At 44.2% G+C, this 12,538-nt stretch overlaps 1 protein-coding gene across 3 annotated transcripts in view; it reads left to right on the top strand.

The window, feature by feature from the left end:
* LOC137353488 (CCR4-NOT transcription complex subunit 3-like) overlaps positions 1–12,538 on the top strand; it is a 100,800-nt gene that overhangs the window by 72,093 nt on the left and 16,169 nt on the right. For all 3 annotated transcript variants that reach the window (XM_068019817.1, XM_068019816.1, XM_068019815.1), the window contains exons 13-15: positions 6,139–6,281; positions 7,476–7,584; positions 8,303–8,459. In XM_068019817.1, coding sequence (XP_067875918.1) covers positions 6,139–6,281; positions 7,476–7,584; positions 8,303–8,459 — 409 coding nt within the window. The remainder of the gene's footprint in view (positions 1–6,138; positions 6,282–7,475; positions 7,585–8,302; positions 8,460–12,538) is intronic.

Here is a 12,538-nt window from a genome sequence, read left to right as displayed (position 1 = left end):
GGCCGGTGAGCCTTGCGTCAGTGGTAGGGAAACTATTAGAGAGGATTCTTCGGGACAGGATTTACTCCCATTTGGAAACAACGAACTTATTAGCGAGAGACAGCATGGTTTTGTGAAGGGGAGGTCGTGTCTTACTAATTTGATTGAGTTTTTTGAGGAAGTGACGAAGATGATTGATGAGGGAAGGGCGGTGGATGTTGTCTATATGGACTTTAGTAAAGCCTTTGACAAGGTCCCGCATGGCAGACTGGTGCAAAAGGTTGAAGTCATATGGGATCAGAGGTGAGCTGGCAAGATGGATACAGAACTGGATCGGTCACAGAAGATAGAGGGTAACAGTGGATGGGTGTTTTTCTGAATGGAGGGATGTGACTAGTGGTGTTCCGCAGGGATCAGTGCTGGGACCTTTGCTGTTTGTAGTATATATAAATGATTTGGAGGAAAATGTAGCTGGTCTGATTAGTAAGTTTGCGGATGACACAAAGGTTGGTGGAGTTGCGGATAGTGATGAGGATTGTCAGAGGATACAGCAGGATATAGATCGGTTGGAGACTTGGGTGGAGAAATGGCAGATGGAGTTTAATCCGGACAAATGTGAGGTAATACATTTTGGAAGGTCTAATGCAGATGGGAGGTATACAGTAAATGGCAGAACCCTTAGGAGTACTGACAGGCAGAGAGATCTGGGTGTACAGGTCCACAGGTCACTGAAAGTGGCAGCGCAGGTGGATAAGGTAGTCAAGAAGGCATACGGCATGCTTGCCATCATCGGTCGGGGCATAGAGTATAAAAATTGGCAAGTCATGTTGCAGCTGTACAGAACCTTAGTTAGGCCACACTTAGAATATTGCGTGCAATTCTGGTCGCCACACTACCAGAAGGACGTGGAGGCTTTGGAGAGGGTACAGAGGAGGTTTACCAGGATGTTGCCTGGTCTGGAGGGCATTAGCTATGAGGAGAGGTTGGAAAAACTCGGATTGTTTTCACTGGAACGACGGAGGTGGAGGGGCGACATGATAGAGGTTTACAAAGTTATGAGCAGCATGGACAGGGTGGATAGTCAGAAGCTTTTTCCCAGGGTGGAAGAGTCAGTTACTAGGGGACATAGGTTTAAGGTGCGAGGGGCAAAGTTTAGAGGGGATGTACGAGGCAAGTTTTGTTACACAGAGGGTGGTGTGTGCCTGGAACTTGCTGCCAGGGGAGGTGGTGGAAGCAGATACGATAGCGACGTTTAAGAGACATCTTGACAAATATATGAATAGGAAGGGAATAGAGGGATATGGGCCCTGGAAGTGCAGATGGTGTTAGTTTCGGCAGGCATCCAGATCGGCACAGGCTTGGAGGGCCGAATGGCCTGTTCCTGTGCTGTACTGTTCTTTGTTCTTTGTTCCTTCCCTAGGGTGGCGCAGTGGTTAGCACCGCAGCCTCACAGCTCCAGCGACCCGGGTTCAATTCTGGGTACTGCCTGTGTGCAGTTTGCAAGTTCTCCGTGTCTGCGTGGGTTTCCTCCGGGTGCTCCGGTTTCCTCCAACAGCCAAAAGACTTGCAGGTTGATAGGTAAATTGGCCATTATAAATTGCCCCTAGTATAGGTAGGTGGTAGAGGAATATAGGGACAGGTGAGGATGTGGTAGGATTAGTATAAAATGGGTGGTTAATGGTCGGCACAGACTCGGTGGGCCGAAGGGCCTGTTTCAGTGCTGTATCTCTAAATCTAAAGGACATTAGTGAACCAGATGGGTTTTTACAAAAATGGTTTCATTTCATGGACATCATTAGACTAACTTTTAATTCCAGATTTATGAATTGAATTCAGATTCCTCCTCCTACTGTGGGATTCGAACCCATGTCCCCAGAGCAGTATCCTGGGTCTCTGGGTTACTAGTCCAGTGACAATACCATTACGCCATTGCCTCCCCCCTTATGAAGAAAGGTTGGACAGACTGGGCTTATTTTCACTGGAGTTTAGAAGTGAGGGGAAACTTGATTGACATTTATAAGATCCTGAATGGTCTCGACAAAGTGGATGTGGAAAGGATGTTTCCTCTTGTGGGTGAGTCCAGAACTAGGGGGCACTGTTTTAAAATTCGGACAGAGATGAAGAGAATTTTCTTTTGAGGATTGTGCGACTTTGGAACTCTGCTTCAGAAAGTGGTGGAGGCGGGGTCATTGAATATTTTTAAGGCAGAGGTAGGTAGATTTTTGTTAGGAAAAGGAATTCAGGATTATCGGGTGTAGATGGGAGTGTGGAGGTCAAGACACAAACACATCTACCAGATCTTATTGAATGGCGGAGCAGGCTCAAGGGGCCGAATGGCCTACTTCTCCTAATTCATACCTTCATATGAGGTTTCAGAGGCGGCATTTTCATTGTTTGAAGCATTCAAATTAATTCTATTTGCACGTGTAACACTGAGGCTGCTTTTCCCCCAGTGTCAGTGCTGAGCTGGGAGCAAAGACTGGCAGAACCTGGTCCCTTCAGTCATAACCTCAAAATCCGGACCAGGCCATTCAGGTGTGATGTCAGAAAGCACTTCACACAAAGAGCGGTGGAAATCTGGAAAGCACCCCACCCCCACAAAAACTTAAGGCTGTGTGGCGGAAGGGGGTCAATTGAAAATTTCAAAACTGAGATTGATTTTTTTGTTTTGAAAGGATATTAAGGGTTACGGAGCCAATCAGTTGTCGGAAAATTGCTGCAATCTATTATTAAGGAAGTCTTAACAGTGCACTTGGACATAGGACTTAGGAGCAAGAATAGGCCATTTGGCCCTTTGAGCCTGCTTTGCCATTCGATAAGGTCATGGCTAATCTGGTTGTGGTCTCAACTCCACTTTCCACCCGTAACCCTTGACTCCCTTGTCTATCAAAAATCTGTCTCGATCCACTTTGAGCAAATTCAATGACTCAGCCTCCACTGCTTTCTGGGGAAGGGAATTCCACAGACTAATGACCCTCTGAGAGAAAAAAAAATTCTCCTCATCTCTGTCTTAAAAGGGAGACCTCTAATTCTTAAACTGTGTCCCCTAGTTGTAGTCTCCCCCACAAGAGGAAGCATCCTCCCCGTATCCACTCTATCAAGGCTCCTCAGGAGCTTGTATGTTTCAATAAGATCAACTCTCATTCTTCTAAACTCTGTGTATAGGCCCAAAGGTACAACCTTTCTTCATGAGATAAGCCCTTCGTCCCTGGAATGAGTCGAGTGAACCTTCTCTGAACTGCTAACGCAATTATATCCTTTTTCAAATAAGGAGACCAAAACTCTGCACAGTACTCCAGATATGGTCTCGCCAAGGCCCTGGAAAGCTACAGTAAAACTTCCCTACTTTTATACTTGATTCCCCTTGCAATAACTGCTAACAATCCTTTTGTCTCCTTAAACACTTTCTGTATCTGCATACTAACTTTTTGTGATTCATGTACCAGGGCACTCAGATCCCTCTGTACCGTAGAGTTCTGCAGTCTCTCTCCATTTAAATAGTATACGGCTTTTCTCCTCTTCATGCCAAAATGGACAATTTCACAATTTCCCACATTGTACTCCATCTGCCAAATTTTTGCCCACTCGCTTAACCTATCTATATCCCTTTTGTTGACTCCATGCCGCCTCTTGACAACTTATTATGATTTTCTAAGATAGGAAGGAAAGTATGATCAGACAAAGTCAACATGGTTTAATGAAAATTTTGACAAATGTAAGTTTTTTTTGAGAATGTAACTAGTCGGATATATCTCGTGTACTTGGATTTTCAAAAAGCATTGAACAAATATTTTGTGTCTGTCTTCAGTCGAAGACGAGTTTCATACCAGAAATAGACAGTAACCTAGGGGCTAAAAAGAGTGAGGAAATTAATATCCGCAGAGAAAAAGTATTGGGGAAACTTGAGGGACTAAAATCTGACAAACCCAAGACCTGATGGTCTGCACCTTAGGGTTCTAAAAGAGATAGCTACAGCGATAGTGAATGCATTGGCTATGATTTTCCAAAATTCTTTAGATTTGGGAACAGTCCCCTCAGATTGGAAGTTGTGAAATCTTACACCACTTTTCAAGAATGGAGGGCCAGAGGAAATGATGAACTGGAAGCCAGGTAGCCTGACATCAGTCGTTGGGAAAATGCTGGAATCTATCATTAAGGAAGTCTTGACAGTGCACTTAAGAAAGCAAACTATGATTAGGACAAGTCAACATGGCTTTAGTCATAGTCATAGAGATACAGCACTGAAATAGGCCCTTCGGCCCACCGAGTCTGTGCCGCCCAACAACCACCCATTTATACTAATCCTACATTAATCCCATATTCCCTACCACGTCCCCACCATTCTCCTACCACCTACCTACACTAGGGGCAATTTACAATGGCCAATTTACCTACCAACCTGCAAGTCCTTGGCTGTGGGAGGAAACTGGAGCACACGGCGGAAACCCACGCGGTCACAGGGAGAACTTGCAAACTCCGCACAGGCAGTACCCAGAATCGAACCTGGGTTGCTGGAGCTGTGAGGCTGCGGTGCTAACCACTGCGCCACTGTGTCGCCCTTTACTAAAGGAAAAGCCTGTGACACATTTTCATTTTTTTGAATAACTAGTAGAGTAGATAAAGGGGAACCAGTAAATGTTGTATACCTGGATTTCCAAAAGGCATTCAATAAGATGCCACGCAAAAGGTTAATACACAAGATAAGGTTGCGTAGATAGAGGCTTGGTTAACAGACAGGAAGCAGAGTGAGGGGTAAATACAGTCTACCAACATGAAAATGCAACTAGTAGAGTGCCATAAGGATCAATGCTGGGCCTCAGCTATTTACAATCTATATTCATGATTTAGCGACAGAGTAATTTATCTAAGTTTGACGATGATGCAAAGCTAGATGGGAATGTAAGCTGTGAGGAGGGCACAAAGAGGCTGCTAAGAGATAGACAGGTTAAGTAAGTGGGAAACAAAATGGCAGATGGAGTGTAATGTTGGGAACTATGGGGTTTTATTCGCTCAGTAAGAACAGAAAAGCAGAATCACTTTTTAAAAAGTGAAACTTCTAAATGTTCAGAGATTTGGGTGTACTCGTACAAAGAACACAAAATCAGCATCCAAGTACTGCAAGCAATTAGGAAGGGGAAAATGGCATATTGGCCTTTATTGCGAGGAGATTGGAGCACAAGAATTAGGAAGTTTTGTTCCAGTTGTATAGGACTTTGGTGAGACTACACTGGGGTACTGTGCACAGTTTTGGTCTCCATAACTAAGGGAAGATATACTTGCATTGGAGACAGTACAAGGAAGGTTCACTAGGTTGATTCCTGGGATGAGAGTGTTGTCCTATTTTAGGCTGAGTAAATTAGGCCTGTACTCTTGGAGTTTAGAAGAATGAGAGGTGATCTCATTGAAACATACACAATTCTGAAGGGGCTTGACAGGGAAGAGATTCAGGTTGTTTACCCTGCTTGGGGAATCTAGAACATGGGGCACAGTCTCAGGATAAGGGGATAATCATTTCGGATTAAGATGGAGAAATTTCTTCACTGAGAGTTGTGAATCTTTGGAATTCTCTACCGCAGAGGGCTTTCGATGCTCCATCGTTGAGCATATTTAAGGTTGAGATAGGCATTTTTAGTCGGAAAATGAAGGGAACTAGGGAGAGGGAGGGAAAGTGTAGTCGAGGTAGAAGATCAGCCATGATCATCTTGAATGCCGGCGTAGGCTTGAGGGGCTGTATAGTCTACTCCTATTTATGTACTTAAGGTGGTTAGATGGAGTTAAGGTATAGATCAGCTGTGATCTCATTGAATACGGAGCAGATTTGAGGTGTTAAACCTTCTTATGAAAGATGATGACCTAAGAGACCTTGTAGAAGTAGACATACTTGTAAGAATATTTTTCAGAAAGCAATTGAGGCCATGTTAATTCAGTTTTTATGGCACTGGAGCAAGGGGACAGTAGTTCAAACTGGTGAAAGGCAAATTTAGACCTGATTCCAGGGACGACAACACACGAACTGGAATGGACTAGGTAGGTAGGGTAGTGAAGGCAATGATCCTTGGACCACTTGAGCAAGTTGCTATGATGCCCTCCCTTGCTCAGATTGATCCATTGATTTGAAGGAATGGTTCATTATTGATTTTTCTCATGTCTGTTTTTCAGGACGCAAGGGACCAATTCAGTCTCTGCCTATGCAGCAGCTGTGGCAGCAGGAACCACAACAGTCAATACCACCAGCTCATTCCAGTCGAGACCTGCCAATGCTGTGCCCATTCCCACCAGCAAGCAGCAAAATGGAACTGCAAGTACGTAATACTGCTTGCTGTCACTACAGTTTTAATGTGATGTGCATACGTCTTCAGTGTTTACCTCCAAGCATCAATAAAATTGATGGGGACTGTGCGGTGCAGTGGGTTAAACACTAACCCTTTCCTCCCTGGGACCCTGCTCGGTCTTTTAGGCTTAAAGTCTCTTCTGTCTGCTGACTGTAAGGGTCCCACATCAAATCCATTTAGAATAGTGTCAATCCACAACATAAAACTGGTACTAATTGGCACAAAGTTGACTACCTCACTCAGAAAGCTCATAAGAGGATGCCACACTGGTTTAGAGAGGGCTTTTGTTCCACTGTTTGGGCTGAGGCATGTTGGTGCAGAATAGGGGCAGCTTTACTCTTCATCTAACTGATGATGTACCTCACCTTGAAGTGCCTGATGTTGATATTCAGGGAAATAGGACACTGACTAAAATGTGCCTTGGCTTAGTGTTAGCACTTTCACCTGAGTCAGAAGGTTGTGGGTTCAAGTCAATATTTATCCTAACATCACTAAAACAGATTATCTAGTCATTTATCCCATTGCTGTTTGTGGCAGCTTGCTAGGCCTAAATTGGCTGCTGCGTTTCCTACATTATAACAGTGATGACACTTGTTATAAATTGGCTGTAAAGCACTTTGGAACATCCTGAGGTTGTGAAGTTCTTTCTGTAGCATTGATTGCTTTGGACACCATTTTCATAAAAAAATGAAAAACTGAACTCCCCGTAACAATGACCTATTCACCATGACAGTGTGATAACTTCACCTCGTTATACATACATCCCAAGGCTCCGGTTAAACCCTCAGGAGTTGCTGCTGAACCTGTACTGTATCATATTTTGCTGTATTTTCTAAATGTGTGCTATATTTACTCCTGAATATATACTATCTTATACTGAACCTACTCCTGAATATATACTAAAGACAAAATACTGTGGATGCTGGAAATCTGAAATATATAAAGAAATACTGGAAATACTCAGCAGGCCAGACATCATCAGTCTAGAGAGAAACAGTTAACGTTTCAGGTTTGTGACCTTTCATCAGACCAGTTTTTCTGAAAGCAGTGCTGCCTGACCTGAATATTTCCAGAATTTCCTGTATTTTTACAGTTTGGCATGTTACTGATACTGGACCTAATGTCTGGGGGTGCTGAATTGTTTGAATTGCACCTGTTTTTCAGGTTATAGTGCGGTGGTTGCTGAGAACAGTGTGGAACATCAGAACAGCTACAGTCTTCCTTCCAGTACAAACAGCCAGCCAACTGGCACTACACCCATACAAAATAATGTGTGAGTACTGCAGCTTGTTCTGTATTGCCTTGCAATAGTGCTGTGGCAAACAACAGTGACACAGTGAACAACTCTCTGCACTGACTGGTTCAGTAATCCCTCCAATACAGTTCTCACAATCTTGCGCTCATCACCCCTGTCCAATTATGCCAGGCCTCACTAAAAATGACCAAAGAAACGAAGCATTAGAAGTTTTGCAAAAGTTTGATTCTTCAGAGATCCAGAGGATTGGATTTTCCATTGTGGGACCACTGGGCTAGGAATCCAAAGGTCACTGGTTTGATCCTACCAAGTTGTGAAATCAAATTCAAGACGTCTAGTAACTTGTGGGCTGACAGATTTTGGGAACCTGCTACACCTAACACTCCTGCTCTCCGTGTGACTCCAGTCGTACATTACGTGACTGTTTCTCTCTGAACTTGTCTAGCAAGCCACTCCATTTAGGGTGGTGCAGTAAATGGGGCGCTGTCCACATACTGAAGGCAAAGTTACAAAAACGTGCATTGTTATCCTTGAGACGCTGCTTTTAGTTTTGCTGCTGAATTCATGGCTGCTGCTGTCAGTAAAGCAAATAAGGCCCAAAACTGTCCAGAAGGCACCCAGCTACATAAGATGAACAGACCAGTTAATGTAGACTGGAGTTAATGAAATATTTTCATGTGTTGAAGTCTTCTGATCCGCCTTATAAATGCTTCCTAACTGGATATCTGTCTTGCAGGAAAGAGCCAGTCAGTGTATCTGTAGCCAGCACGACGAACATCATCCCTGTTCTTGCAGCCAGTCAGGTCAACACTCAAGCCTCCAACTTCTCTGATCTTAAACCAACACCAGCCATGATGAACGGACCCTTACCGTTTGTGTCCCAGGATTTAAAGGTATGTACAGAATAAGCGAAGATTGACCAGGTGGAGAGGTTCCACGTTTGTTTCTCTCAAAGTACACAGTTCAAGAACGCACTGCTGATGGCTGCCAGTTTCCAGTGTGCTGGGAGGGAGAAGCTTTCACTTGTTGCTTTACGTGGGTGTCATTGTGAGAGATAGCATAGCCATCAAATGTATTTTTTTGCAGTTAATTGATGCATGGAAGTGGCAGCCACAGTCCTGAACACTGAATTTTAATCTCCTCCTGTCCCAGTCCCCATTGCTGACTGCACTGTCCATTTCCTGTTTATATCATCTGGTGTGTTTTCACAGAATCGTTACAGTGCAGAAGGCGGCCATTCGGCCCATCTTGTTCTAAAAAGAAAGAGAGCATTCGTAAAGGCTGGAAGGCTAGGAACAGACGATTCCCTTGAGGAATATAAAGACAGTAGGAAGGAACTTAAGCAAGGAGTTAGAAGGGCTAAAATGGGTCATGAAAAGTCATTGGCAAACAGGATTAAGGAAAGTCCCAAGGCTTTTTATACGTATATAAAGAGCAAGAGGGTAACCAGGGAAAGGGTTGGCCCTTTCAAGGACAGAGAAGGGAATCTATGTGTGGAGCCAGAGGAAATGGGCGAGCTACTAAATGAGTACTTTGCATCAGTATTCGCCAAAGAGAAGGACTTGGTGGATGATGAGCCCAGGGATGGGAGTGTAGATAGTCTCAGTCATCTCATTAGCAAAAAGGAGGTGGTTTTGGGTGTCTTGCAAAGCATTAAGGTAGATAAGTCCCCAGGGCCTGATGGGATCTACCCCAGAATACTGAGGGAGGCAAGGGAAGAAATTGCTGGGGCCTTGACAGAAATCTTTGCATCCTCATTGGCTACAGGTGAGGTCCCAGAGGACTGGAGAATAGCCAATGTTGTTCCTTTGTTTAATAAGGGTAGCAAGGATAATCCATGAAATTATAGGCCGGTGAGCCTTACGTCAGTGGTAGGGAAATTATTAGAGAGGATTCTTCGGGACAGGATTTACTCCCATTTGGAAACAAACAAACTTATTAGCGAGAGGCAGCATTGTTTTGTGAAGGGGAGGTCGTGTCTCACTAACTTGTTTTGAGTGTTTTGAGGAAGTGACAAAGATGATTGATGAAGGAAGGGCAGTGGATGTTGTCTATATGGACTTCAGTAAAGCCTTTGACAAGGTCCCTCATGGCAGACTGGTACAAAAGGTGAACTTACACGGGATCAGAGGTGAGCTGGCAAGATGGATACAGAACTGGCTCAGTCATAGACAGAGAGTAGCAGTGGAAGGGTGCTTTTCTGAATGGAGGGATGTGACTAGTGGTGTTCTGCGGGGATCAGTGCTGGGATCTTTGCTGTTTGTAGTATATATAAATGATTTGGAGGAAAATGTAGCTGGTCTGATTAGTAAGTTTGCGGACGACACAAAGGTTGGTGGAGTTGTGGATAATGATGAGGATTGTCAGAGGATACAGCAGGATATAGATCAGTTGGAGACTTGGGCGGAGAAATGGCAGATGGAGTTTAATCCGGACAAATGTGAGGTAATGCATTTTGGAAGATCTAATGCAGATGGGAAGTATACAGTAAATGGCAGAACCCTTAGGAGTATTGACAGGCAGAGAGATCTGGGCGTACATGTCCACAGGTCACTGAAAGTGGCAGCGCAGGTGGACAAGGTAGTTAAGAAGGCGTACGGCATGCTTGCCTTCATCGGTCGGGGCATAGAGTATAAAAATTTGCAAGTCATGCTGCAGCTGTACAGAACTTTAGTTAGGCCACACTTAGAATATTGCGTGCAATTCTGGTCGCCACACTACCAGAAGGAGGTGGAGGCTTTGGAGAGGGTACAGAAGAGGTTTACCAGGATGTTGCCTGGTCTGGAGGGCATTAGTTATGAGGAGAGGTTGGAAAAACTCTGATTGTTTTCACTGGAACGACGGAGGTGGAGGGGTGACATGATAGAGGTTTACAAATTTATGAGTGGCATGGACAGAGTGGATAGTCAGAAGCTTTTTCCCAGGGTGGAAGAGTCAGTTACTAGGGGACATAGGTTTAAGGTTCAAGGGGCAAAGTTTAGAGGGGATGTGCGAGGCAAGTTCTTTACACAGAGGGTGGTGAGTGCCTGGAACTTGCTGCCGGGGGAGGTGGTGGAAGCAGGTACGATAGCGACGTTTAAGAGGCATCTTGACAAATACATGAATAGGATGGGAATAGAGGGATACAGTCCCCTGAAGTGCAGAAGGTTTTAGCTTAGGCAGGCATCAAGATCGGCGCAGGCTTGGAGGGCCGAATGGCCTGTTCCTGTGCTGTACTGTTCTTTGCTCTTTGTTACATATAACACTCTTGTCTGGATGGTGTAACTGGTTTTGGAATCAGACACTTGCACATTGGCAGGGCTGGAGTGGGTCAGGTACAGTGCAGAGTTCCCCAACAACAGACATCTCCCAGCTGTGCCAGTGAGCTTATCTCCATTTTGCACAGTTACTGTCTGTTGTTTCTGGGCGAGACTGGTTCAGACTCATAATGCATGGGGGCTTCATATCCTGGGGTGTGACTTTGTGTCTGCTGTTCGATCTTCTCCAGGTTTGGAATGAGCATTTGAAAGGCTAGATGTGTGCCTCCTCTGGGAAGGATTTGAACCTGGATTTCTGATGAAAAGTCACAATTACCATAGATCATAGAACACAAATTGCCATTAGACAGCAACTCTCATTGAGGTTTGATTGAGTGAAGTTCTAGGCCTGGTTTTCCAACAGCTTTCAACAAAGGTTAGAGCCGAATATATGGAAAGACAGGATATGTTGGAGTTAGTGTTTTGGAGCCTTGGTAGCATGGTGGTTTTGTATGTGCTTGGCTTAACTTTGTGACCGGAATTCTCAGCAACTTCCTGATGACTGGTGGTGGACCCGGATCAAAAGAAAATCAGTAGAAAGTTGATTTGCTGCTCGTGCGCGCCACCTGCAGGCCAGCAAAGGTGTGGAGAGCTGTCTCTGTTTAGTCAGTCATGAGGCATTTCTACAAGGAGGAAAATGCCTGAAACACAAAGATCTTTTGTATGGAAGTGAGGTTTCAGTCTGCTGCTCTTGTCTTGGGCTGCTGAGGGTACAGCTGAAGATTAGCTTTTTCAGCTAAAAATCAGTCTGCATCAGATGTAACCTGTTTTGCATTGATGCGATGTGGTTTCAATAAGTACAATAAAGAAATACAGGGGCATGTGAGAAGAATTAAATGTCTATAGTTGCTACTGCAAGGGAGTATTTTTGTGCCTGAAGATTGTGCTTGAGTGAAAGTTAACTGTAGACAGAACAGTGGTTCTATTTGTTAGAGAAATGGTCAGTGATCTTTTTCTTTGAGAGCCTTGTTATATTTTAATGCAGCTGAGATGCATCTATTGGCTTACCTTCTTCCCTTGCCCATCTTCGCCACTCTTTTTTAAAAAAAAAAAAAATTCTCCTGCACACCTATCTTGCCTTCTGACCCTAGAGCTCTCCCCACTGGTTTTCCACATTCTATCTTACGCAAGTTGCACCAGCACCAAGTCCCACTCATCATCATCCACTCTTACTGACTTGCTGGCTCCCAGCCCCCATTGCACTGATTTTAAAATGCTTCTCTTCATTTACAAATTCTTCTCCACTCAGCTCGCACCTTCACATTTCCAGCATTGGCCTATAGTGTGACTGCTCACCCACTATCTCTGGATTTAATGGCAATAGGTTTTAAAAAACACTTCCAAGAGCCCCAGGTCAGGAGGTAGAAGTGACTTACTTGTAATTCCTCTGGTCAGAGTATCCTCAACGTTTGAATACTAACCAAAGCCTGCAACACCTTGACTTCCAACCCTGCTGATACTCACTAGTACACTACTTTAGCCTTTAAAATTTTCACATGAGATACTGAAATACAACAGATTTTATACAAGTGGAAATTGAAACTAGTTAACCGCAACCCCCCACCATCCCATCCGCCTCAGTAAATACACTTGAAAGACCTCCGGTATATTTGCTCAATTTAGCAATTCCCATGTTTAATCATTATTTCATCAGTAAAATATTGGAATCAATTATG

The sequence above is a fragment of the Heterodontus francisci genome, chromosome 41, assembly GCF_036365525.1.
Source record: "Heterodontus francisci isolate sHetFra1 chromosome 41, sHetFra1.hap1, whole genome shotgun sequence".
Taxonomy (NCBI): domain Eukaryota; kingdom Metazoa; phylum Chordata; class Chondrichthyes; order Heterodontiformes; family Heterodontidae; genus Heterodontus; species Heterodontus francisci.
This window is presented reverse-complemented; position numbering and strand designations above follow the sequence as displayed.